Genomic DNA, 25306 nt, shown 5'->3' on the forward strand with positions numbered 1-25306 from the left:
TTATCGGCGCTGCTGCTGCTGAATCTGAGCGCTCCGCTCCGGGTGTCCGCGCCGCGTCCATGAACTCAGCAGGTACAGCGCCTGCTGCTGCTGCTGCTCCTGCTGCTGCTGCTGCTCCTGCCGCTGCTGCTGCTTCTGCTGCTGCTCCTGCCGCTGCTGCTCCTGCTGTTGCTCCTGCTGCTCCTGCTGTTGCTCCTGCTGCTGCTGCTGCTGCTTCTGCTGCTGCTGCTCCTGCTCCTGCTGTTGCTCCTTTGCTGCTCCTGCTGCTGCTGCTCCTGCTGTTGCTGCTGCTGCTGCTGCTCCTGCTGCTGCTGCTCCTGCTGTTGCTGCTGCTGCTCCTGCTGCTGCTGCTGCTACTGCTGCTGCTGCTCCTACTGCTGCTCCTGCTGTTGCTCCTGCTGCTCCTGCTGCTGCTCCTGCTACTGCTGCTGCTGCTCCTACTGCTGCTCCTGCTGTTGCTGCTGCTGCTCCTGCTGCTGCTGCTCCTGCTGCTGCTGCTACTGCTGCTGCTTCTACTGCTGCTGCTGTTGCTGCTGTTGCTGCTGCTACTGCTGCTGCTTCTGCTGCTGCTTCTCATGCAAGGCTATGGTGTGAACCTATTGGTGTGAAGGTCTGAAGGTATATAGTATATACAGTATATTGTATATACAGTATATAGTATATACAGTATATCGTATAAGGTTATGAAGTGAGGGTCTGAAGATAAAGGTGTGAAAGTATGAAGTGAGTGAAAGGGGTGCTATGTGAGTGTATGGCATGAGGGTGTGCTGTTGGATTATGGGGGTAAAAGTGAGACTCTATGACGCGAGTGAATGGGGTATTCGAGGGTAATAAATAACTAACAACTATTTATTTTAGCAGGTAATACCCACTGAGCTATATCGATCTTTTTCAGATTCTACCTGTCCACAGATGATAGCTCAACGAAGTGGCTTATCGCCGTGTGGAAATTTATAGCAGCAGAAAATACTCTAAACGCGTGGTGATGTCGATTCTAAATGTGGAGGGAAAAACTGGAGGACCCGGAGAAAAATACACACGACCACACGGGGAGAGAGAGACACGCAATCTCCAAATCTACAGCAGCAGGGGTCAGGGTAGGGATCGAACCCACGACCTCCTGCACACCAGGCGAGGTAGTCAACATCTCCTAGCCACCGTGACGCTTGTGAGGGTAATGTGTGAGTGTATGATGGTGTGATAGCGTGATGGGGGTGTGAGGATATGCTGTTAGGATATATGAGTGTGCTTGGTTCTTTCGGTAAAGTCACGTAGAATGGAAAAAATAAAATAAAAATAATAAAACAATGAAATGTTATTATTATATTATTTTATTTTATTATTATATTATTTTATTGGTTTATTTTTATTATTTCCATTCTATGTGACTTTACCGAAAGAACCAAGAAGATGAATCCCTGCAGTCACGAAAGCTTTAAATCGAGATATCTGAGTGATTGTTGTGATATCGTCACCACGATACGACGATTATCGCGATTATTGCGCGTGGCCCGTCAGCCTTGTAAGGGGGCAAGTGGTGTCCGGTGAAGACTCGGCACGCGAGGCTGTCGAGTGGCCGGCACCACGCCCGCCTTTGTCTGTCCCACCACAGACGTTTACGCACCAGGCACTGCGCTCGTTTAAGGCCGAGTCGACGTAGGGGAGGGCCCCCCAAGACCTTGTGCGGATGTTGGTCTCGGTGCCGTTGTTGGGGGTCGTGAGCGGGGATCGAACTCGGCTCGTCGGGGTTCGTGGCGCGCACGTGGTCACTGGTTTGAACGAGGGCTCTTTATCTTCTTGGTTCTTTCGGTAAAGTCACGTAGAAGGGAAATAATAAAATAATAAAAATAAAACATAATAAAATAATTCTCACGACGTTTCGGCCACAACGCAAGCAGCCGTCCTCAGGTGAAGAACAGGTCTGTCGGGAAGACAGCGTCTGAATGAGCTACTTTACTTGCATCGTGCGATTATAGCTTCACGTGATGTGTCTCGCCATTAGTCTGTGCAGGAAATCATGATACAAAGGGTTAACTTGATTGGTAATTAGTGCGCAGCTAACTGTACAAAACAATTGTATTTATAACACTATGTAACATGATTTTTGTCCCTGGGTAGTAAGTGTTATTTTTAAATTGCTTATGCCTAAAAAGGTATAGGCAATGGCGATTATTCCCCACATTTTTCCTGAAGAAGACGACGGCTTGTGTTGCGATCGAAACGTCGTAGTTTTTTATTATTTTTTTTGAACCTATCTACGTGACTTTACTGAAAGACTCAAAGAATATGAATTCATGCAGTCACGAAAGCTTTAAGTCAAGATTCCCCACATATTTAGCTTTTGTGTCCAGGACTTTATGTGAAGGAATGACACAAATGCACACCACGTTTTCTCATTGAAAATAGGTACATTTTAAAATATCAATGTCCTCCATAATAGAGGTTTTTGGGTTAGATCGCGTAAATATATGAATGTGTCGTTAAAACCCGCCACCACCCGACACAGCCAACTAGTAAGGGTTGTCACGTAAACAGAACGTGGCCAATTCTTCACTAGTACAGCACTAGTGTGTAGTGTATAGTGTAGTGCATAGTAGTGTATAGTGTAGTGCATAGTGTAGTGTACTAGTACAGCACACCAGTGTGTTGGGGAGCCAAGCCACAACATTTACAAACTGAGTACGACGTTTCGCCAGTAATTACAACGAGCTTCATCGGGCAACAGCCAGATTTGTGGAGAAGTCCACCTGTTTCGTTCCTTATATCAAGGCGTAGATATGTGGACCACCCTTCTGCGCTCTTGCGCAATGTGACAACCCTTACTAGTTGGCTGTGTCGGGTGGTGGCGGGTTTTAACGACACATTTATCTGTTTACGCGATCTAACCCAAAAATCTCTATTATGGATGATATTAGTTGCGAAAGTCCACGTATTAAATATCACTGTCCTGGTCACAAAAGCAAAGTTTGTGGGGAATAATAGCCATTTTCTGTATTTTAGAGGCATAAGCAATTAGGAAATAACACTTACTACCCAGGAACAAAAACTAATTTTGTTACAGTGTTATTAATATGAACTTTACGACTAATTCATGTTTCGGTCTCGATATAATGCTTCAACAAATTAAACGAGCGCGGATAATCGCGACGTTAGTTCACAAAGCGTACCCGTAGGATTCTCGTGGTCCCCGATCTTACGACGGTGTATTCCGTGGTGTCGCTGTATCGTGTAGAACCTCTCGTGGTGGTGGTGGCCGGAGGGAGGGAGGGGGGTGTTATAGGTGATGGTGCGATTCTTGATTCCGCGGGCTGCGTGATGTTCTATTAGCTACCATGTTTGTTTACATTTTAACCAGGTAAAGCCCACTGAGCAATATAATGATTTTATTCAGAAGCGACCTGGCCACAAATGATAGCTCAACAAAGTGGCTTAACGCGAGGTGGTTTATAGCAGTAGCCAAATACTCTCAATGGACGTTGATTCTAAATGTGCAGGGAAAAACTGGAAGACCTGGAGAAAAGTCCACGCGACTACGGGGAGAGAGAGAGAGACACGCAAACTCTTTAGGAGCACGCCGATTGAGGCGACATCCATCCTCCTGTAACCGCTCGATGGTGGCTGCCGACTGCCCGTGCGTAATCCAGAATTGGGGAGGCAGTGGAGGATTTTGGGTTGATGGCAGAAATGTTGTGACGCTCCCATTTCTGTGCGGGCGTCTCGGAGGTGCTTATTCTCTGGCTTGCCAAGAGGAAGGCAGTACAGCAAGTGGGAACTAGTCTCCATCTGTTCCGATCTGCATGGGATAGAGTGTTGCCCCCTTCCACGTGTGGGTGTTTTTGTTGTTGCCGGGTGCTCCGGATCCCTTCCAAATGTAGCGACATCGTTGGATGTCACTTTGTGAAGCCGACCTGGGAGAGGCACGGCGCGCGGTGAAGGTGGATGCACGCAGCCCGGGGTGTCAGCCCCTACAGGATAGAGTGGAGGTGTCAGCCCCTACAGGATAGAGTGGAGGTGTCAGCCCCTACAGGATAGAGTGGGAGGTGTCAGCCCCTACAGGATAGAGTGGGAGGTGTCAGCCCCTACAGGATAGAGTGGGGGGTGTCAGCCCCTACAGGATAGAGTGGGGGGTGTCAGCCCCTACAGGATAGAGTGGGGGGGTGTCAGCCCCTACAGGATAGAGTGGGAGGTGTCAGCCCCTACAGGATAGAGTGGAGGTGTCAGCCCCTACAGGATAGAGTGGGAGGTGTCAGCCCCTACAGGATAGAGTGGAGGTGTCAGCCCCTACAGGATAGAGTGGGAGGTGTCAGCCCCTACAGGATAGAGTGGGAGGTGTCAGCCCCTACAGGATAGAGTGGGGGGTGTCAGCCCCTACAGGATAGAGTGGGAGGTGTCAGCCCCTACAGGATAGAGTGGGGGGTGTCAGCCCCTACAGGATAGAGTGGGAGGTGTCAGCCCCTACAGGATAGAGTGGGAGGTGTCAGCCCCTACAGGATAGAGTGGGGGGTGTCAGCCCCTACAGGATAGAGTGGGAGGTGTCAGCCCCTACAGGATAGAGTGGGAGGTGTCAGCCCCTACAGGATAGAGTGGGAGGTGTCAGCCCCTACAGGATAGAGTGGGAGGTGTCAGCCCCTACAGGATAGAGTGGGAGGGTGTCAGCCCCTACAGGATAGAGTGGGAGGTGTCAGCCCCTACAGGATAGAGTGGGAGGTGTCAGCCCCTACAGGATAGAGTGGGAGGGTGTCAGCCCCTACAGGATAGAGTGGAGGGTGTCAGCCCCTACAGGATAGAGTGGGAGGTGTCAGCCCCTACAGGATAGAGTGGGAGGTGTCAGCCCCTACAGGATAGAGTGGGGGGGTGTCAGCCCCTACAGGATAGAGTGGAGGGTGTCAGCCCCTACAGGATAGTGTGGGAGGGTGTCAGCCCCTACAGGATAGAGTGGAGGGGGGGGGGTGGTGCCAGCCTCGGAACGGGGTTCCAAGAGGCCATGGCACTATGATTGACCCCGGAGGACACGTGACCGTAGGTGTCCACCCCGAGACCCCCAAAAGGGGGGTTGGGGGGACCACGTGTCCAGGTGGAGATCCTCCTCGAGGATTCCAGAAGGGGAGCGTGGCAAGGGGCGGGGCGAGCCCCGGCACGCAGGATATCAGCCGGGTCCCTGAGTGGGACCGGGTCGTTGTGATGGGATCCTGAAGAAGGCGTCATGCACGTCCCACGCGCTGCGTTCTACAAGACGGCGACTCGGACCCGAGTGAGAGTCGAATCCGCTATAGCTACGGTGGTTAGCGTCGAGAGCCTGGTGGCCCACCACCACCACAGCGTGTCATCTGGTAAAGGGGCAGTTCCCCCTCGTGTTAGCGTGTTAGTGTTGCCTCCACTAGAAGCCTGAGTCTCCGTTTGAGCTCACTACACAAATATAAACACTCGTTTCGATTTAAAGCTTTCGTGACTGCAGGGATTCATCTTCTTGGTTCTTTCGGTAAAGTCACGTAGAAGGGAAGTAATACAATAATAAAAATAAAACATAATAAAATAATTCTCACGACGTTTCGGCTACAACGCAAACAGCCGTCTTCAGGTGTTAAGTGGCCGATACCACCTTCACATGGAGGGGACCGCAAGAGCTTGGGCAAATGTTGGAAAGGCCGGCGACGCACCGCGTGGCTGCTGCTGCTGCCTTCCTGCTCGTGTGTGGTCCCTCCTTGCGCCTCTGAGTCGTCTTCCGTCTCGTCAAGAGTAGCCGAATACTGGCCAGTGGCACGGTGCGAGTTTAAATGATTGTTATTGTTATCATCATCAGCATCGTCACAGCGGCGATACACTCCGCTGCTGCTCCTGATGCAGTTGTTCTGGCTTGACCACTGCGTGGGCAATTGTAGTTGCTGCTTTGCATCTACATCAGCCGTACAGTAGAAGAAGAAACGTCGCCACGTATACATTACCCAAAATTAATGCATGATTAATCCTTATTCGCAAGTTACAAGCGAATCGGATTGCGTGACATTTATACACCTCGAACGGTACTTTAATAAACACAACACATGTTCAGAGAGAGATAGATATGCTGTCCTTTACATGATCCAGGTATTTAAATGGGTCACCGTTTAATGAGGTGGGCGCCACGGTAGTGAGATGTTAACAACCTCGCCTAGTATACAGGAGGTCGTGAGTCCGATCCCGACCCTGATGCCTCTATATTTGGAGTTTGCATATCCTCCTCATGGTCGCGTGTTTAAGAATATTTGGCCACTATAAATGTCCACTTGATAAGCCACTTCTTTGAACTATCATTCGTGATAGTTCAAAAGGAGCGATATGGAAGCTCAGTGGGCCTTACCTGGTTAAAATAAAATACATAGTTTTGTTTTTTTTGGTTTTGAGCGCATAATGTTTTTTTACAAGAATATTCCGTGCTGCTAAGCCACCAATGCAGTAGCCAGAGCTGCTCGTAATTGCTCCCTGTAAGAGCGGGGATGTTTATTATTACCCACACAGCAAGAACTCACTGACAGCCACGCTGCACAGGAAGGAGAGAGGGCGAGAGAGAGAGAGGGGGGGCAGCGCTGTACTTGCTGGTCACCACTTCTGCGTGCACTGAAACGACAACAACAACAACACAAATAACGCGGCACATTCATCAGTGTATGACAGGGCAACGTTTCGGGTGACGGCCCTTCTACACAGCACATAGGTCAGAGGGGAAGAGTCAAGGCTTACACGTTTAGAAGTCTACAAAACACCCATATCTGCAACCCCATAAGCTGCGTAGAGTATCAAAACTCAGTAAAACGCGTTGTTTTCACGTATATATTTTTAAAAGTGTACCGTCAATTAAGTTTTCTGAATGTTTCCAACATCAATCTTTTAAGGAGAGCCACTTGGCCACTTGCTACCCCCTGCGTGTCTATATTTTGTCGACATCAACTTGGGGGGGGTTCATGCCGCTTGGTTCCCACTCCTTCAAGGTACGCAGAGAGGCTTTGGTGGTTTTGTACTTTTCCCCAACGCGACCCTCCCCCCCCCCCCATTTGCGCCGCCCGGTGTCTGCGTTTGGCTCATGAAAATTTAGGCTGATGTAATGGTCAGCACAGAGGACTTGCAATCCAGAGGTCGCCGGTTCGATGTTATCTCCCGTAGTGGCAGTGAAAACAACGGGGCAAGTTTCTCTCATAACGACGTCTCTTCCCCACCCCCTGTCCCTGTCCACCCAGCAGCTGTATAAATGGGTTCGTTGCAGCCGATCGGCAGGCTGCGTGCGGTGGAGAGAAGCGTGGGCACTCCCACCACCTCCAAGGTGTGTCGAGCCAGTGTAGAAGAGTCGGCCAAAATATCCTCTCTGAGGGGCTCATCGGAGCTTCCCTTTGTGAAGGCCCTTCCGCCGGCAGTGGCGTGGGCTAGCAAGTGCAGGGCTGCCCCTTTATCTCATCAAGCTCGTAGCAGCTCTGTGGGAAGAAGGCATCCATATATGTGTTTGATCTCAAAATCTGGGGCAGCGTCATCATCCGACGCCTCCTTCATCCGACGCCTCCTTGGACGCCAGCTTCATTCTCGACCCTCCATGTCTCTGGCTGCGGCTGGGTGACACGCTACAGTTTTTGTCTCATTTCTTTTCGTGACCAACAAATGTGTCCCAACTCTCATAGCAGGAAGTGTGCACCGATCACACAAAGATCCTTCCTGCAGCACCATTGGGACGTTACTTTTCACAAGTTCACCTAAACAAAAGTAGTCCAGCCTGCTCTCCTCCACCTATACATTTGAATCGTTGTGATTCTGGTCCATCTGAAATCAAGTTCAAGTTCATTTATTAGGTATAGCCCTGTGAGCCATTCGGCTCTTGAATCGGGTGCAACCGCAACAAACAAACAAAAACAAGAAAACATCTTAAAGTGACTATGTAACCAAGTGCAAACAGAAAATCCAAGAAAAGACAGCAAAATATTTCTGAAAAAGCACCGTACACTAACGCTGTGTGCAAAAATCCCAGTGGGATGCAAGTCAAACAACAACAACAACAACAACCACAAGACAACTTAGATTAAGGCCATCAGTTAGGTCCCAGGTTCTGATAAACTCTTGTTGTCCCGCCGACATGTACCTCTCCATTTGTTTTGTGAACTCGTTGTGCGTGAGGTTTGCTCGTATTTATCCCGAGCCCAACTTTGCAGCCTTCTTTATTAAATTATTCGAACGTTTCCTGCAGTTTATTTCAAGTGGACGTCAGAGTAATGACTATGATTGTCACCTCTCTAAAAAAAGACGTGCGCAATTAAATTACAGCCGAGTAAAATCGAACGGCGGCAGTGAGAACCAAAGATCGAGCCGCTGGTCCTCAGAAGTTGAAAACTAAAATAAAGAGCCATGTTTTCCCAAGTTGTATTATTATTATTAATTCAGTAAAGTACATATACAGAGCTTTTCTCAATCCACTGCTGGATGACTTCCTCGCTACACTGTGCAGGTTGTAGGCAATATTAACCAAACTTTATCACGATGATCAGTGCGGATTGGTGAAAACAGGAAGCATAGAAGTACAGCACAACGATGTAATTATGCAGCCCTCTACTTCCTGCACACCGCTCAATCCTGCAACCTATAACACCTGTTATGCAGGGTGGCTGCCCATCGAAGCACTATGGCTCATTCCCGTTAGGCTCCCAGGATCTGGTGAGAGCTGTTGCATTCTGGGTGATTTGGTTGCAGTAATGTCAGCCACTTTTATTCACTTTTGCTGGCGAGTTATGATATTTTTGGCAAATTCAATTCAACTTCCAGACTGATGCATACACGGCGAGTCTGCGATCTCATGTGTTGGAACGCCGTGTTCCACTTGTTTTTATTGAGCCAGCTTCCTAAATCTTTATTTTAAGAAAACCACTTAATGTAATGAATACGCCTGCCACAGGAAACACTGCATACCACGGAGCAATCAGAATCCGGGTCTCATATCCTGAAGCTGATGTAGTCTGAAATGAAATCAACTAACCCATGACTTCACTGCCCAACTGTCTCTGAACTTAGCATTCTATGTAATATGGGTAGTCTATTAGTGGATGGCATGTTCATTAATCATTGTCATCATCATCATCAATAATTCATATTTTTATCTTGATTTTAATCACCACCATTATTATTACTACCACCATCATCATCATCATCCTCACCTTGCGGGTGCAGGGTGACTCAGAGGTCAGAGTGCTGATATGTTTGGGTTCGAATCCAGGCAGCTTCCCGTGATTAAGCCGAGTCATCAAGTGGAGTGACTTGCTGATCTCAGCACGGTTACCAAAGTCTGCAGCAAAAAAAAATAGTTTGATTATCATGCGATGAAATGTTTTCTCTGTAGCGGGATTAGTGGGGCAACTGCTGCCCTCTTAATGTGGTTAAGAGCTGACATGGAGATATTTCAGAAGCTTTCTGTGACGCCTCCTTCCACGAGCCCTTTCTGTGGATTTCTGCTGTCCCGTGGTCACATCAGGTAACACGTAACACCGAGACAAGATTAAACACCAAAAAAGTGCAATAAAAAGTCAAACAATAACACGGAGACAGAATTACATAACATCTCGATTACGATTATCTATTCCGGGCAACGGTTTTATTGCGTTTCGTGTCGCGGAGTTGTGGTCATGCGGAAGGCTTATGAGCAATGAGACGATTACATCGCTCGCGTGGAGGCGGCCGTATCTCATCCGTGACGGCTCAGGCCACGATCTGGCACGGGGCTTTATTTAAAGCTTCCCTTTCCCATAAACTCCGCGTGCATAATCAAGTTATGGCTCCACCTATGACGTACTAAGTAATTGCAGTGCCGTTGCCATTAAGCTTTGGCACACATGCACACACACACACAAAGAATTGGCCTTTAAATTTGCACTTAAAAGGGAAAATAAATAGAAGCCCAAGTCATTATCTTGCCAGAACACGAGGACGTATTGCACATGCGACGGGCGTGTTGACGTCTTCTTGTGTTCCTCGTGCAAATGCGAGATCGTTTTGCATCATTCTAATGAGTTGTAAAACAGGGGGGCAGGAACAAACCCCCCCCCCAAAAGACAAATTAATTTTTACCCGTGTGTGTGGAGACGAGCGCGGATCAGTGGAGATGTGCGCAGCGTGTGTGCGGTGTCTTTGTGCGCGTGTTTTCATCACGCAGCTTCGTTGCGGCACGGCAGCTGTGCCCGCCACTGGAAGTGTTCACTGAGGAGGGAACGAGGTTGCGCACTTGTGCATCATTCATTACGTCTACCAAGGCAGAGAGACTCGGCAGCGCTACGATTCCACACACAGGAGGCCGTCAATCCCCTCCGATAAGCACGGTTTTGGCTACATAGGGTGCGAAAGTAGTTTGCGCCGGATGCAGAACTTCATACACAGGTAACCAACCGTGCGAATTGGAGGTGCGACAAAATACAAAGTTCTAAAGGAACGAGTTTTCAACGTAGATTTCAAAGTGCGTAGCTCCGGTGGCTTCCCAACATCGGAAGGAAGAGCGTTCCAGACGACCGCATGAGCGCGTACATTCCCCGCGATTCTCACGGTGCAACGATTCTCCCCAAAACGACCACCGTTCACCTCTAACGTCGCCACCGCTGTAGACATGGGACCAAGAGGCGACTGGGGGCCCTTCTGTGCTTCCAGCTGTCCGCCTCTTCTCATCAGTCCACTGGGATTTTGGTTGCTGGGGCCTAAACATGACAATTTCCCGTAGTTTAAAAATAAACGATGCCAAAGTGGTTTCCCCACGTGGACGAGCGCAGGACGGCGCTCGGCCCATTCGTGCAGCCACCTCGAGGCAGTGGTGGAAATTCCACATTGCCGTGGTGGGGCTGAGTCGCGTGAGTTTGCCGAACACGTTTTTTTGTAACACGCCACGCGATGAGCCGCAGAGCCACGGCTTACGGGTCATCCCGCCGAGTATAAAACAAACAACAACAACAACTCTTTTGGGTCGAACTTACTCAGCCTGCGGGCGTTGTTGACTCGTGTCTTTAATGACGCCCCTTTGGGGGAGACAAAAGTTTAAACCCTTTCCGACCTCTTCTCGGCCTCGCCAGCAGAGTCAGCAGGCTACTCATGCTGCCTGAAGTTACGGGCCTAGGCAGAGTTTGACTTCTATATTTTGTGGGGGGTGGGAGGGGGGGTTCGCGTTGTCCCTCGCATTCGGAATCGCGGATGCATATAATTAACTAATTAAACAATCTTCATTGTAAACTACTGAAAATACATCAATGAAGGTGTCCAGTTTGGGAGGGGCGTTGTCCCCCCCCCCCCCTCGTGCTCCCCATGCAAACTCGGCTCATGGTTATGGGCCAGAGAGACAGGCACCTCAACGGTGGGGCCTGTCCGTGCAAATCGCGCTGCGAACAACAACAACAACGAAGCACCCTCGCTCGAGATGCTGTTAGCTCACGCCGGTGGGAGTACGCACACTTTGCACCACCGCGTGCAACCTACCGATCGATCGACTGGGTGGAAAAAGCACGCCGTTTTTATATTTGAAAAATATAGATTTTTTTTTGCGCTGTCGCAGAGCGTTGTCAGTATCAGCATGAACAAATAAATAATCATGTTTGTTCAGGCGGACATTTGCTTTTCATTTGTTGCCCAAAATGGTCTGCAACAGAGCGAGATGAGTTTTAAATGAGTTCGGGACGCGCACGTTCCATCGAAGATGCTGTTTATCGTGCCGAATAGGAGGCAAATCTAAAATTGTGAAACGTTGCAAAAAATACACTCCGATTGCATTGGAGTGGCAGCCGTCCCACAATAAACCAGAAACAGACGTTCGCTGTGGGCATGGCTTCAGACGGGAATTGTCGCGTGCTGCCACATTCGGTCTGCCGAAGTGAAATTCTCTGGAACGGCACCAGCTGTGGCTGCGTGCTGCGCCTGTGGACATTGGGGTGTGTGTGTGGGGGGGTGTAACACCAGTGACGATTAAAGTCTGGCTGTTGCCTGACGATGCTAATTGTAACTACTGGCGAAACGTCGTGCTCAGATTGTAAATGTTGTGGGTTTACTCTCCCACACAACGGCGTGCTGTACTAGTGACGAATTGGCACGTTCTGTTTACGTGACAAACCTTACTAATTGGCTGTGTCGGGTGGTGGAGGGTTTAACGATACATTTATATTTGTGTTATCTAATCCAAAAAGACCTATTATGGATAATATTGGTCACGAGAGCCTCCGTGTTCAACTGAGCAGTGGTTAGTGCACTGCGCTATGAACCTAACGACCCGAGTTCGATTCCCGCTGACGGCCTCGCGAGTTGGCACAGTGGGGAACACAGGTCGTGTATTTGCCAGTGATCTCAATTGGTCGACCCATGGCACCTCAGTCTGTCCTGTGACCTCCTGCCAGCAGGCCTTAGACACTTCACGTGGCCTCCAAGTGCACCAAGCATGGCACAAGCGCCTTGGTGACATCACTGCCACTTGGTGGCGAACGGCAGCACTTGTTGTTGTAACACCAATCAACTTCAAGGACAGTGCATATCATTATCAGAGTTGTTTATTTTTGTTTGCATTTTGACTGCTTGTGTTGTGATTATTGCAAACATGATGCCTTGTATAAAGGTGTCAGTTTGTGCATCAGTTGAAAGGGTAAAACCCTATTACTATATTTTGCCACTGGTAAATGAGGTCTCATAGTGTAACACCAGTGATTATTATTATTATTTGCACCAATCCTGGACATCCGCTCGTTCAACTCGGCCTTAAATGAGCCCCTGTTACGCTGTGTAGAACATGAGCACTGGGGAGAGGTGACAGCGGCCGGGGCGTGGTGCTGTCGCATCCACCCTCGCGTCTCTCCGTGCCTGCCTTCGCTGACAGCTCTTGTCCCCAGCAGTGTTGTGCGGCCATTCACGGGGGAATCTTTACCTTTGTTCCGTGGGGTGTCATTGCAGGTCCAGCAGCGAGATCAGCGAGGGTTTCGGTCGGGAGGCTGCGCGTCCCTCCAGCCATGGACGCAGCGGTTCCGGCTGCCCAGGAGGCTCCGCCGCAGGTGAGCAGCGACGCGGGCCTCTCGTGCCGCACCACGGGGCGACCTGCCCGCGGATTAGCGCGAGCTCACGGTACAAACCTGCGGAATCACCCTCACCGTGGACACGGGGGGCCATCCTCCTCGATCTGGCGCGAGATTAGTTCCGGAATTTCTTTCTCTGGTCGCACCCCCCCTGCCCCCCCGTGATCCGTGGATCAAAAAACGACCGAAGACGCCGGCGTACGGCAGCCAACAGCAGTTCATGTGAATGCCGTCGCAAGAGGTCAAACAACGTTTGACGCAACGGACCTTCGCTGACTGTGCGTGATGATTGAATGAATCCTTGCTCTTTCCCCCCGACAACTCGCGTCCCACAGTTTTTTTGTTGTCTTTAGTTTGTTGTCCTTCCCCCGCACCTCCGATTCGCAAGGACGGCTACGTACCGTGCGAAAGAAGTTCAACATCCGTGCAAATCACCATGAGGCTATGTCCTCTGCCTATGATCCAGGAGTGTCAAATCCACGATCACATGGTGGTTGTGAGTGCCGGTCTCCCACGGGGAAAGGCACATCTGTGTACTTCCGCTTGTAAATAGTTACATGCATATTTGCACGTGCACGAATGCACCCTCCATCTTTACAAGGCTGCTCGCTCATAGCTCTCTCGTCGAAGCCAGTGCGCAAGTCGCCTCTTGAGCCATCAAATAATTCCTTGGCTTTGTCCATTTTCATGATAAAAAAGAGTCGTTGATTTGTTTTGCCAATAGACCCTAGATGGCCATGTGGGAAAGGCTGCTTACAATACAAACTGTGCATTCACTGCTTCTCAGCGAGGTAGAAACGCAGTGATGTCCTCCAGGCGTCTCTCAGCCTGTGCCCAGGTGGCTGACTCCGAGTGTCAGCGGTTCACAGCGCGACAGGGCCGTTGCCGTGGGAGCTGCGGTACACGGCTGTGTGTGTGTATCTGTGTGTGTGTATCTGTGTGTGTGTGTGTGTCTGTGTGTGTGTATCTGTGTGTGTGTGTGTCTGTGTGTGTGTATCTGTGTGTGTGTGTATCTGTGTGTGTGTATCTGTGTGTGTGTGTGTGTATCTGTGTGTGTGTATCTGTGTGTGTGTATCTGTGTATGGATGTCCGCTGGGTTTCTTTCCCACCGTACGCAGCCAACCGTTCTAATCGGAGGTGCGGGCGGTTGTGCCTGCCTGGATCGCGTTTTGTCTGCAAACGTCCTCTCAGTTCCAGGGCAAAGGAGAAGAGAGTTGAGAGTTCTCTTCTCGTGCGTGCTTTTTGCGTGGTTTTTGTTTGTTTTTAAATTACGGTTGCCGAGCACAGGCTCGAACGTCGAGTGGTTGCACCGCTCCGCTCCTCCTGACCCAATGTTCTGGCTCGGCCGCCTCAGTGTAGAATGACGAGGGGGAGGAAGGGCAGGCCCAAAGGCCCCAAATATCGGTTCATCTATTTGGCCCGCGCCGACTCGACTCCCCACGCGCGCGGTGAGTGAGAGACTCGGGCAATTGCTGTACCACGTGCAGCACCGCGGTGGTGCGTGACGGATTCTGTGACTGTCCAGAGGACAGCGCAGGCAGAGGGTCAGGGGGCAGAATCGGACATGTGCAGTCTGGCTCATCATTGATTTTGGGGTCAGATCGCTATTTGAGTAAAACGTGTCGTACACCCTCCTGTACACAACAACAGCAGTAAACAACAGCAGCAGTGCCATACACAACAACATCAGTAAACAACAGCAGCGCCATACACATGCGCACCTAGGCTGTGGTCTGCGCTGCCAACACCAGACTAAAGTATTCCTCAATGAGAAAAAAAGACTGAAATCATGACCAACGTACGTAAATGTTTGTGTGTTGAACTTCTTTCGCACCGCATGTAGCCAACCGCGCTAATCGGAGGTGCGGGGGAAGGACAACAAACTAAGCACAAAAAGCAGTTATAAACAAACTAGTTTTAAATCTCGATGATTTAAAAGTGCGTAGCTCCAGTGGCTTCCAAATATCGGAAGGAAGAGCGTTCCAGACGGCCGCAGAAGCGCATCTGAAAGTGCGCGATGAGGTGACCGTCTTTGTTCGATGGTTAGCAGCCAAAAGCCGCCGTTGCTGTGAGGACGACTAGAGTTTGCGTGATGATTTATGCTCCTTGACGATTATCAGCACGTGATTGTGGTTCATTTGTGAAATATTGTGGTCCTTCGGCTGACACAGCCAATTGACAACGTCGTCACGTGATGAACAAACGTGGCCAATTCACCACTGCTTCAGCAGCAGCGCCACCGTTGTGTTGGAGAGCGATCCACAACACATTCAACAATTCTGGTACACAAACATGTGCACGCGGGCAGACACGTGCACCCAGCTGTACTATCGCAGGTCTCGCATGTTCGGGGTCCATCTGTGTGCCCCCTACCCTCACCGCGGCGGTGGTGATCCTTGCGCGTCGCGACGTATTGGTCTCCGCCACCCTGGCCCCGCGCCACCAGCTGTCGCTCTCGTGGAGGAATCATCGTGCCGAGCGGAAGATCATTCTTGAGAGACGTTTCTGGGGTTCAATCCCATGGAAACTCGTGAACAAAGCCCTTTATCTTTCGAGGGTTTTCAGTCAGGTGCGTGCCATTAACAGGGCGCAAACTCAACTCTTTTACGCCCCTATTGGTATTTTCCGTCGGCTGGCGTGCCAGCCACTGGTATGCCGTGCCAAGTCATTGACTCGACAAGAGGATTGAGGCTGTCGTGGAGAAGTCCATCTCGCTCCTGCGAGATCCAAATTTTAAAACACTTCCCCCGCAAATGTCCCACTTGCGATGGTACAGAGCGACCATCCTCCACCTGCTGCGAACATTTGGCAGGCACTCTTGAAAGAGCAGTCGTGAGACTGTGTAAACATGCCAATAATACATTTGGTGATCCAGTGGGGCGATGTTGAGTTTGCTTAAGCTCATAAATCTCTTACCCAGACGATTTGGTGGTTGGCACAGTTTATAGTTGCTATTTTTGGTCACATCGTGTAAATAAAATGCGTGTCGTAAACCCTCCTGCAACCAACACAGCCAATCAATCAAGATGAATGTATGTTGAACTTCTTTCGCACCGTAGCTAGCCAACCGCGCTAATCGGAAGTGCAGGAACGTTGTCACATGAATGTTTTGGGTTTACTCTCAAAGACACCGGTGTACTGAACTAGTAACGAATTGGCACATTTTTTTTACGTGACAAACCTTATTCATTGGCTGTATCGGGTGGTCGTGGGTTCAACGACACATTTCTATTTACGCGATCAAACCCAAGAAAGTCTGCGTGTTAAACTCTCACCACCAACTGTCCACTCACTCACAACCCATGTTATTAGTGAAGAGATCTGCAGCAGAGATTGTGAAGGGTCTGTCAGGAAGATCAGCCTATTTGTGGTATCATCCTTCCAAAGATAAAACTTACCATTTGTTCATTTGCACACATGAGTTAATACTGATCCATCAGCGTGGGATGACGTTTTGTACGTGGTAGGATTTGTGGTCGTGGTGCCACATAGATTCTGAGACATTTTGTAAACATTCGTTTTTAGCGTATACATTTTAAAATAAATATAAAAAGCAAAAAAAACTACTTTCTTTTAGCTTGGGGTCATCTACGGTTTCTTCCCAATGGAATTTTGTTGCATGCTGCAAAAACACCAGGGCTGCGTTGAGGCCCTGCTGCTCTCTGCTCATGTGACGCATCGCCAACAACCTAGCGGGTTGGACTGCGGTCGTGACGCACGACAATCGTCGCTCGCTGCTTGTTTCACTCGTACATGACGTCGTTCGCATTTGTGGATAAAGCGGAGTTCTTTTTCAAGCAGCACATTTACGCACGTGCATGTTCCCACAAAAGTTGAAGCTCGCAACGGTGGCCGTGTGCAAGGCCGCAGTCGTGACGTCCCTCACTCCAGAGTCTATTGGCCAAGCTGTAAAGAGACGGCACGGCACGCTGCACGGAGAGGCCAGTGACTGGTCGCGTGCAACGACGGGTGATGACTTCGCTTCACTCTTACGGCCGTCGACGATAAAGTAACGGGCCCCGAAGCAAACCGCTTGGCGACGCGGCAGCGTTAGCAGTGGTGGCGCGCGCGCACAAAGGGCAACAGACTCGACACGTTTGTCAACTTGCGCGCTGTGAAGCAGGCCCATTGCCCAAAACGTCGTCTGTGATACGCTCTTCCTTTTGAGGGACGACACACCAAACGCATTTTGTGTAACCGGATCCAGTCTCAACATGAAACTCTTTTTGTGCACGGAATCAAAGAGCGCCAACACACTTACGCATGCAGTGTTTTTATTTCACTAATCGCTGAGCATTCAGCTTTGCTGCAAGTCAATTTACTTGCCCTGATAGAGGAGATTGTTTTTCAAACCACGCCGTGCATCGGCAAGCGAATGAGCTGGCGGTCTCAAGAGCGGCGCCTGAGGAGGTGTCGTAGCGCCGCGCTCGGACGTTGGAGTCACATTCCATCCGTCTCCTCCCGCTTCTTCACCAAACATGGCCAGGCAGTGTCAACGATCCTTCCAGGCTGTTCTCACAGCAGCGTTTCTGCGATTTTATAAACACAGGTCGTATATATATATGTATCCGCGGTTTAGTTTAGATGAAGCCGAACACGCCCTCGTACTGGACCTGTAAGCCGACAGATGACGAGCTGAGAGCTGAGAGCTTGGCCTGGCGGCTATGCGGCGACACAGCGAGCGGCACAGAGAGAGGCACAGCGACAGAGGCACGATTGGGGTTTGGCAGATCGACAAAATTCACGGATAGGAGGAATGTTCAGGGTTGTTTTGCGTCTGTAATACAATCATCCTCTTTATCCACCGCATGAGGTGCCGAGTGTTTCTAATTTCTGATGATTTTTTTTCTCCCGATTATGCTACGGCTGTTTAATTGGGGATCATACGGCAAGGCCAGGCAATGTTTTATTGGGAATTCTTGCAGCCAGCAGTAGTGCTGTACCACCCTCGTGTCAGAGAGCGGCTCATGGAGAGGGCCCTCCCAAAGCGTTACAAGGGGCACGCATTGTCACAATTCCCTTTCTTCACGTGGCAATCATTGATTGGCAGGGTGTTTCTCAAGACAGATATGAAGGCAAATTCAGTGACAGGACGCATTACAGCACAGTCGTTGGCGACCGGGCGGAGACCATCAACTCACTGGACCGCAGCGCGTGTCCAACATTGACAACGATGCAGACGAGATTCGCGTGGCCCCTGCGCAAGGGTGAGACGCAAATTCGTGAAGCGTTCCAAACGTTTTACAGAGAGCGTTTAGTGAATTAGGAAGCCACTGGAGCTATGCACTTTCAAATGGTAATTGCAAACTTATTTATTGAGGGGACTGATTTTTGCGTGGAGGCTGTCGTCCCTCTACCGCAGCTCGGATTAGCATGTTTGACTATGTACGGTGTGAAAGAAGTTCAACATACAGACGTGCACACATACTCGAGGATCGGGGTGGATGATATCCGGATCCAAACCCAGGATCTCGGCGGCGCGGGCTCATTGTCCTCAGCTTGTTGATGCCACAGCATGCCGTGTCAACCCACGCGGTTTACGCGTATTCTTGTTGAGCGAAATTGAGTTTTCGTGTCCATACGGCGTGATAGGACTTTGTAGGACTTTGTAGGATGTGTAAGGGGCACGGGGGTGACCAATAAGGCGTGTAATAAGGTAGGCGACCCCTGGTAAGGGGTTGACAGGCGTGCCACCGCTTTGGCAGCGGTGCCACAAGCACAATTGACAAATAGCTCGACACGTTCGTCAGCGACACTGTGGCCTCATCGGCGGGGGCTTCTTCATAGCCCATAAATAGAAATGCTGGAGAGACAGATTGGATGATAATAAGGGTCGGAGACTGCACTTTACAATTTAAGAACTTGTCATCAGAAAACGATATAATGAGCGGTCTCCAACTCTGATTACCCACCCAATTTTTTCAGAACTGCTATTTGCGTTTTGTTTGTTGTCCTTTCCCCACACCGGTTGGCTACATGCGGAACAAAAGACGTTCAACACACACGCACGCATACGTTGGTCATGACTTTGGACTCTTTCTTTTTTTCTCACCGTGCACACGGGGCGTCTTCCTCGATCTGGCACGAGATTAGATTCGGCATCCTTGCTATGGTCGCCCTCCCCCCCCACCGTGATTCGTGGATCAAACAAATTACTCGAGACGCCGGTGTATGGCAGCCAAGAGCAGTTCATGCGAATGCTGTCGCCAGAGGTCACACGACGTTTGGCGCAACGGTCTTTCTCTGACTGTGCGTGATGAACGAACGAATCGTTGCTCTTTCCCCGTGACTACTCACGTCGACGTTAGGAGGCCACTGCAGCTATGCAGTTTTAAATCTAGCTACGAAAACTCTTTCATCTAGAAATTATTTTCGTGTTTAGTTTGTTGCCCTTCCCCCGCACCTCGGATAAGCACGTACGGTGCGAAAGAAGTTCAACACACGTACATATTCGTGTGCTCTGAAGAAAGGCCATTGACATTACATACGATTCCTTTAAAGGCGGTGAGATGTTAACTCCCTCTCCTGGCATACAGGAAGTCGTGGGTTCAGGTTCTCACATCGTTCAGGCTCTCACCTGGCCCTGCTTTCTACCATTCAGATGGTAACCTGCTGAGGCCCTTCCCCGTTCAGGCTTTCACCTGGTTCAGTATCTAACCTGGTTCAGGCTGTCACCAGGAGCAGGCTATCACCTGGTGCAGCTTCTCACCTGGTTCAGGCCCTCACCTGGTTCAGGGTGGCGTCCAAGGGACTTTGAGCTCTTGCTCCGCGCCTGATTCGCGAAATACATGGACGCGTCATAAATCGTCTTTATAATAATTTGTATTGTTCAATACGGTGTTTTTAATGTCATATTCGATTGCGCCAGCAGCATCACTGATGTCACTGCTGCAGTGCTCCGCAGGCAGGGAGCGGAGCCACTGAAGGCTTTTTCGCCCTTCCTGCATTTAAACGACTTCTCAGAACCACCGCAAGTTCAGCGCTCACCGAAACCATGGGCAACTGAGGCGCACACGTGCGCCGCGGTGGCGAGGAGATGTTAACTACCTCGCCTGGTGCACAGGAGGTCGTGGGTTCACTTCCGACCCTGACGCCTGCTGCTATATATTTGGAGTTTGCGTGTCTCTCTCTCTCTCATTATCATCACGGCGGTAGCTAGGAGATGTTAACTACCTCGCCTGGTATACAGGATGTCGTGGGTTCGATCCCGACCCTGACGCCTGCTGCTGTATATTTGGAGTTTGCGTGTCTTTCTCTCTCTCCATGGTCGGGTGGATTTTTCTCCGTGTCCTCCGGTTTTCCCCTGCACATTTAAAAAACGTGCGTTTAGAGTATTTGGCTGCTATACATTTCCACGTTACGATAAGCCACTTAGTTGAGCAATCATTTTTGGAAAGGTCGCTTCTGAAAAATAGCTACGGTGGCAAGATGTTGACTACCTCGCCTGGTATACCGGAAGTCGTGGGTTCGTTTCCGACCCTGACGCCTGCTGTATATTTGGAGTGTGCGTGTCTTTCTCTCTCCCCCGTGGTCGCGTGGGTTTTTCGCTGTTTCCCTCCACATTTAGAATCCACATGCCTTTAGAGTATTTGGCTGCTATAAATGTCCACGTGATAAGCCACTTCGTTGAACTATCATTTGTGGCCAGGTTGCTTCTGAAAAAGAGCCACATAGCTCAGTGGGCCATACCTTGTTAAATAAAAATATTAAAATCGTAATAGTTTTTGCGGTTGCGGTAAGTACGAAGGCCCATGTGTAGGCCGGAATAATTCTTAAGCGGACATTTTAAATCAATCCTGGATGTTCACAGGAAACCAGTGCGGTGATTTTAAGAGCGGAATAAATGTGGTGTGAGCAACAGCATGTGTATGCACCCTCGCTGCCGCATTTACAACCAGTTTCAGCCGACCGTCGCTTAGAATCAGGACGGTCAGCAAACAAAGAATGGCAGTAATATATAACTGAGAAGTAACAAAATCACTGATCACCATCGCAGAGATATCGCGGTCGCTACATTGGATTCTTGCATCCGCGGTAAGTGCATCGAGTTCAAGAAGCGATTTATTTAAGTCTCATAGTTTTGTTTTTGCTTTTATTCAAATCGCACCATGGCGGATTCCGCAGATGCACGCAACCGCACCATTGGGTCGAAACCAGGACCCCCAAAAGATCTTGGATTGGGGTGGGGGAATCGTTACATCCCAAACCCCGTGCCACTCTGGAGCCCTTTTGGAATTACACCGGATGCCTCGTAATTCTGCCGGTGCCAAATATGGAAGTTGGGGCCAAGTGGGTCACCGCCCGACTGGTGCAGGCCATGCCCAGAGCGCCGTAGCAACAAGGGGTTACAGTGCGCACGCGTGCCATCGCGATAGCGGCGCAAGAGGCGGTGAATGCTACGTTTAAGATGCACTGAATTGATAATTCCTCTAAGAACTGTACGGCGAGCCCCGCTTAACAAGCAAAGGCCTGGTCAGGATGTCAAACCGAGAGCGTGTCTCAAAGTGCATCGGTGCTTGAAACGGCAACATGTTTACAGGAGGGCATCGCATTTCCGACCGCCACATATCCGCCCGCCACATATAGGCCCTGCCCGATTATGGGTGGTAAGGGCAGCGCAGTTGTAACACCAGCGCCTCGCAGCAAGAAAGACCTGGGTTCGATTCCCAACTCGAGCACCTTTCAGTGTGCAGTTTGTATGTTCTCCCCCTGTTCTCCAGAGTGTGAGAGTGTGCAGTTTGTATGTTCTCCCCCTGTTCTCCAGAGTGTGAGAGTGTGCAGTTTGTATGTTCTCCCCCTGTTCTCCAGAGTGTGAGAGTGTGGAGGTTGTATGTTCTCCCCCTGCTCTGCATGGGTTTCCTCCGGCTCTTCCGTAGCTAATTAAGCACCCACAATGCCAGTGGTGACACCTCCAGGGATTGTGGCACGGAGTGAAACGGCTGTCCAGCAAGGGTGCAGCAAGCCTCCGCCACAGCAAAAGTACAGCCACACGACGGCTGTAGGTGTTGACCTGTCCCGCACCGTACGTAGCCAAGCGCGCTACTCGGAGGTGCGAATGTGCCAGCCGCGGCCGGTGCACGGCACGGCGGAGCGCGGCGGAGCCCCTGGACGCCGCCGAGCCGCATCTCGCCGGCGGTAGAGAAAGGCTCCAAGAAGCCGGGCGGCAGCCCGTCCCCGCCCCGGCGACGACGTCGCGGTTGCCGGCGACGGTGGGAAGCTGCGCTCCCTGGACGCGAGTTCACGGTCGCGTTGTGGGCCCGACGGACGGGGCGAGGCGTGCGTGGTGTTGTCCGGGTAGGACTTCTGCTGCGGACCTCCGCCGGCGAGCGCCCGCATTTCGCTTGACTGCGTGCCGTCCGTGTTTTTCATCTTGCCGCATGCTGGCGCGGGATGTCACGCGGCTGAGGGGACCGCTAGCTTCTCGATGCGCGATCGTACCACCGCGGCGTGATTGAGCTGCGCGAGTCGTGCCAGTTCGATGTGGGCAGTTGGTCCGGACCGCGGGCGCAGTGGCAGCCCGGCAGGCCCCGAGACGCGCGCCGTTTGTGATTTGGAGCCGGCCGCTTCGCTATACGAGACAACTTCTCCGCTCTTTATCTTCCGAGCTACTCTAGAGAGGAGGTGTCTGTGCTCGAGCGTGCGGCCTGGGGTTACCGCGAGCTACACTGGCAGAAGTGGAGTGGGCAGGAGATGCGGAGGTGGGCCGGGGGGACAGTGATGGGATGGGTTTTAAAATGGAGTGGTTTATTATTGTGTTTGGGCACATTCCGTTTAGTTTACATCGTATTTGGTCGAGTGCTGCTCGACCAAGTGAAGAAACGATGATTTTTGCTTCGCTAAAGAATATCTCCTTTGGTTTCCGATGTGCACGCACCGCGCTCCAAGTTGAGAGGTCGTTGGTGAGGGTACGGTCAGTGGTGGCTCAGAGCCAGCGTGACTGAAACTCCAAGTTGGATGGTAACTCAAACTATTTAAAACTTTCATCATTTAACAAAAATATTTTACCAGGTAAGGCTCACTGAGCTATGCAGCTCTTTTTCAGAAGCGACCTGGCCACAAATGATCGCTCAACAGAGTGGCTTATCGTGTGGACATTTATAGCAGCCAAATACTCGAAACACTTGATGTTGATTCTAAATCTGAAGGAAAAAACCGGAGTGCCCAGAGAAAAATCCACGCGAACTCGGGGAGAAAGAACACACAAACTCCAAATTTCCATGGGGTCAGGGTCGGGATCGAACCCACGCCCTCCTGCGTACCAGGCGAGGTAGTTAACATTTTGCCTCACCGGCATGGAAATCGACTCGCCTGTTTCACAGTGAAAGTTGCGTCTTGTGAGCTGTGCCGGGCTGGCTGGGCGTGACCTCGGTTGTACGGTAAAAAATACAAATATGCGATTAGACACCGAGATGCAAAATGGGCCGCGTGACTTACACGACTCGCAGTAACCTACTGTGAGGACGTTTAAAATACATGAAAGCCCAAAATTCCAGAGTGGCACGGGGCTTGGGATGTAACGATTGCCCCACCCCAATCCAACTCCAAATATACATGGCGTCAGGGCCGGGATCGAGCCCACGATCTCCTGCGTTCCAGGCAAGGTCGTTAACGTCTCGCCACCGGAGCGCCCAAGGTGGGCGGCTCCCAGTGGAGTGAACCGGGTTCTCAAGTGCAGCGAGTTCATGGTCTCATCCCGGTCACTAATCACTGCAAAACGTATCGTCTTGCATCCTAGCGTGTGCACTTCGTGTGGCTGAATTCCAGCTCCGAGTGAACACATCCCAATTTGTCTGTCATGTGGCAAATCGTGTCGCGGCAGAAGTACGCGGGAGAGTGAATTCCCTGCTGTGTAAAGCATAACACGACCACTTGAGACTCTTCGTCTGTTGATGCCGACAGCACAATTGAAATACATTGGGGGGGGGGAAGGACAAAAAGTGAATAACAACAAAAGAGAGGAGAGCGTAGCCCGAGGCATCATGAGCCGCCGTGTAAAATTCGGTTTAGCGGTGGCATGGGGATTGGGTACCTCATCTAGAAACACTGTTAACATCTTCTTATCCGTCACCCTCTTATCTGCGAAGCATCTCATCCCGGGGGGGTGTTTGCAAATCTTTTACGTTTGCAGGATAGCCCCAGCTTTTGCAAAAAATGGAGAGAGAAAAAAACCCCACTCCCAGTTTAAGCCTCTGATGGCACACCGCTCCATCTCTCTCTCAGTGCAACTTTTTTGATCGATGCGACGTCTAAAACGCGATCCCATCTTCAGCAGCGAACGAGGAGACGTGGCCCCTCGCCGGGGGAAATGTAATTCATTTGTACGTGAGCGGAGCAGCTGCCCCCAACGGCGGGGTGAATCGTTTCGGTTTCACTCCCTGCCGTCACCACCCTGTGACGCCGTTTGTCTCGCCCGCCGCCCATCGACTCCCCTCCGGCCGTCGCGGGCGTCCGGCCCAGGCCCACGCTGTGGCCTCTGAGCGCACACCTCGAAGGCGAGATGTGAACTACCTTGCCTAGTTTACTAGAGGTCGTGGGTCCGATCGCGACCCTGACGCCTGCTGCATATTTGGAGTTTGCGTGTCTTTCTCTCTCCCAGTGGTCGTGTGGATTTTTCTCCGGGTCCTCCAGTTTTGCCATTCACATTTAGAAACGTGCGTTTAGAGTATTTGGCTGCTATACATTTCCACGTTACGATAAGCCACTTCGTTGAGCGATCATTTTTGGAAAGGTCGCTTCTGAAAAATAGCTACGGTGGCAAGATGTTGACTACCTCGCCTGGTATACAGGAGGTCGTGGGTTCGCTTCCGACCCTGACGTCTGTACATTTGGAGTTTGCGTGTCTCTCCGCCGTGGTCGCGACGATTTTTCGCTGGGTCCCCTAGTGTTTCCCTCCACATTTAGAATCAACGTGTATTTAAAGTATTTGGCTGAAATAAATGTCCACATGATAAGCCACTTCGTTGAGCTATCATTTGTGGCCAGGTCGCTTCTGAAAAAGAGCCACATAGCTCAGTGGGCCCTTTCCTGGTAGAATAAAACATCGTTTAGTTTCAACTTCGTTTCGTTTTCACGCAGTATCTGCCAGCACGTGTGAGCGGGCAGGGGCCTCCTCAACCTGCACGCAAACGCGTGAAGCAAATGCGTTACCTTATTGACGGCGGTTTAATGCGGCAGTGGCGGCGGTTACAGAAACGTCTCTTTCATGGCGGGTAACGTCCCGATACGTTTGTAATGAGAACTCTTCGGCCGTTTCTGTTGTTATAAAACGCGTTAAC

At 50.6% G+C, this 25306-nt stretch overlaps 1 protein-coding gene and 1 non-coding gene across 6 annotated transcripts in view; both read left to right on the plus strand.

Annotated features, from left to right (window-relative positions):
* LOC133351464 (inositol 1,4,5-triphosphate receptor associated 1-like) overlaps positions 1-25306 on the plus strand; it is a 120191-nt gene continuing 94885 nt past the window's right edge. For all 5 annotated transcript variants that reach the window (XR_009756180.1, XM_061566693.1, XM_061566695.1 and 2 more), the window contains exons 1-2: positions 1-72; positions 12913-13010. Coding sequence is in view for 4 of the 5 variants with exons in the window: in XM_061566693.1 (XP_061422677.1) it covers positions 60-72; positions 12913-13010 (111 nt within the window). In the remaining variant the exon portion in view is untranslated. The remainder of the gene's footprint in view (positions 73-12912; positions 13011-25306) is intronic.
* LOC133351552 (U6 spliceosomal RNA) lies at positions 18170-18273 on the plus strand. Its single transcript, XR_009756194.1, has one exon. It is a non-coding gene; the product is annotated as a U6 spliceosomal RNA (small nuclear RNA).

This window comes from Lethenteron reissneri, chromosome 37 (assembly GCF_015708825.2).
Source record: "Lethenteron reissneri isolate LAM-NWPU_2019-01 chromosome 37, ASM1570882v1, whole genome shotgun sequence".
Taxonomy (NCBI): domain Eukaryota; kingdom Metazoa; phylum Chordata; class Hyperoartia; order Petromyzontiformes; family Petromyzontidae; genus Lethenteron; species Lethenteron reissneri.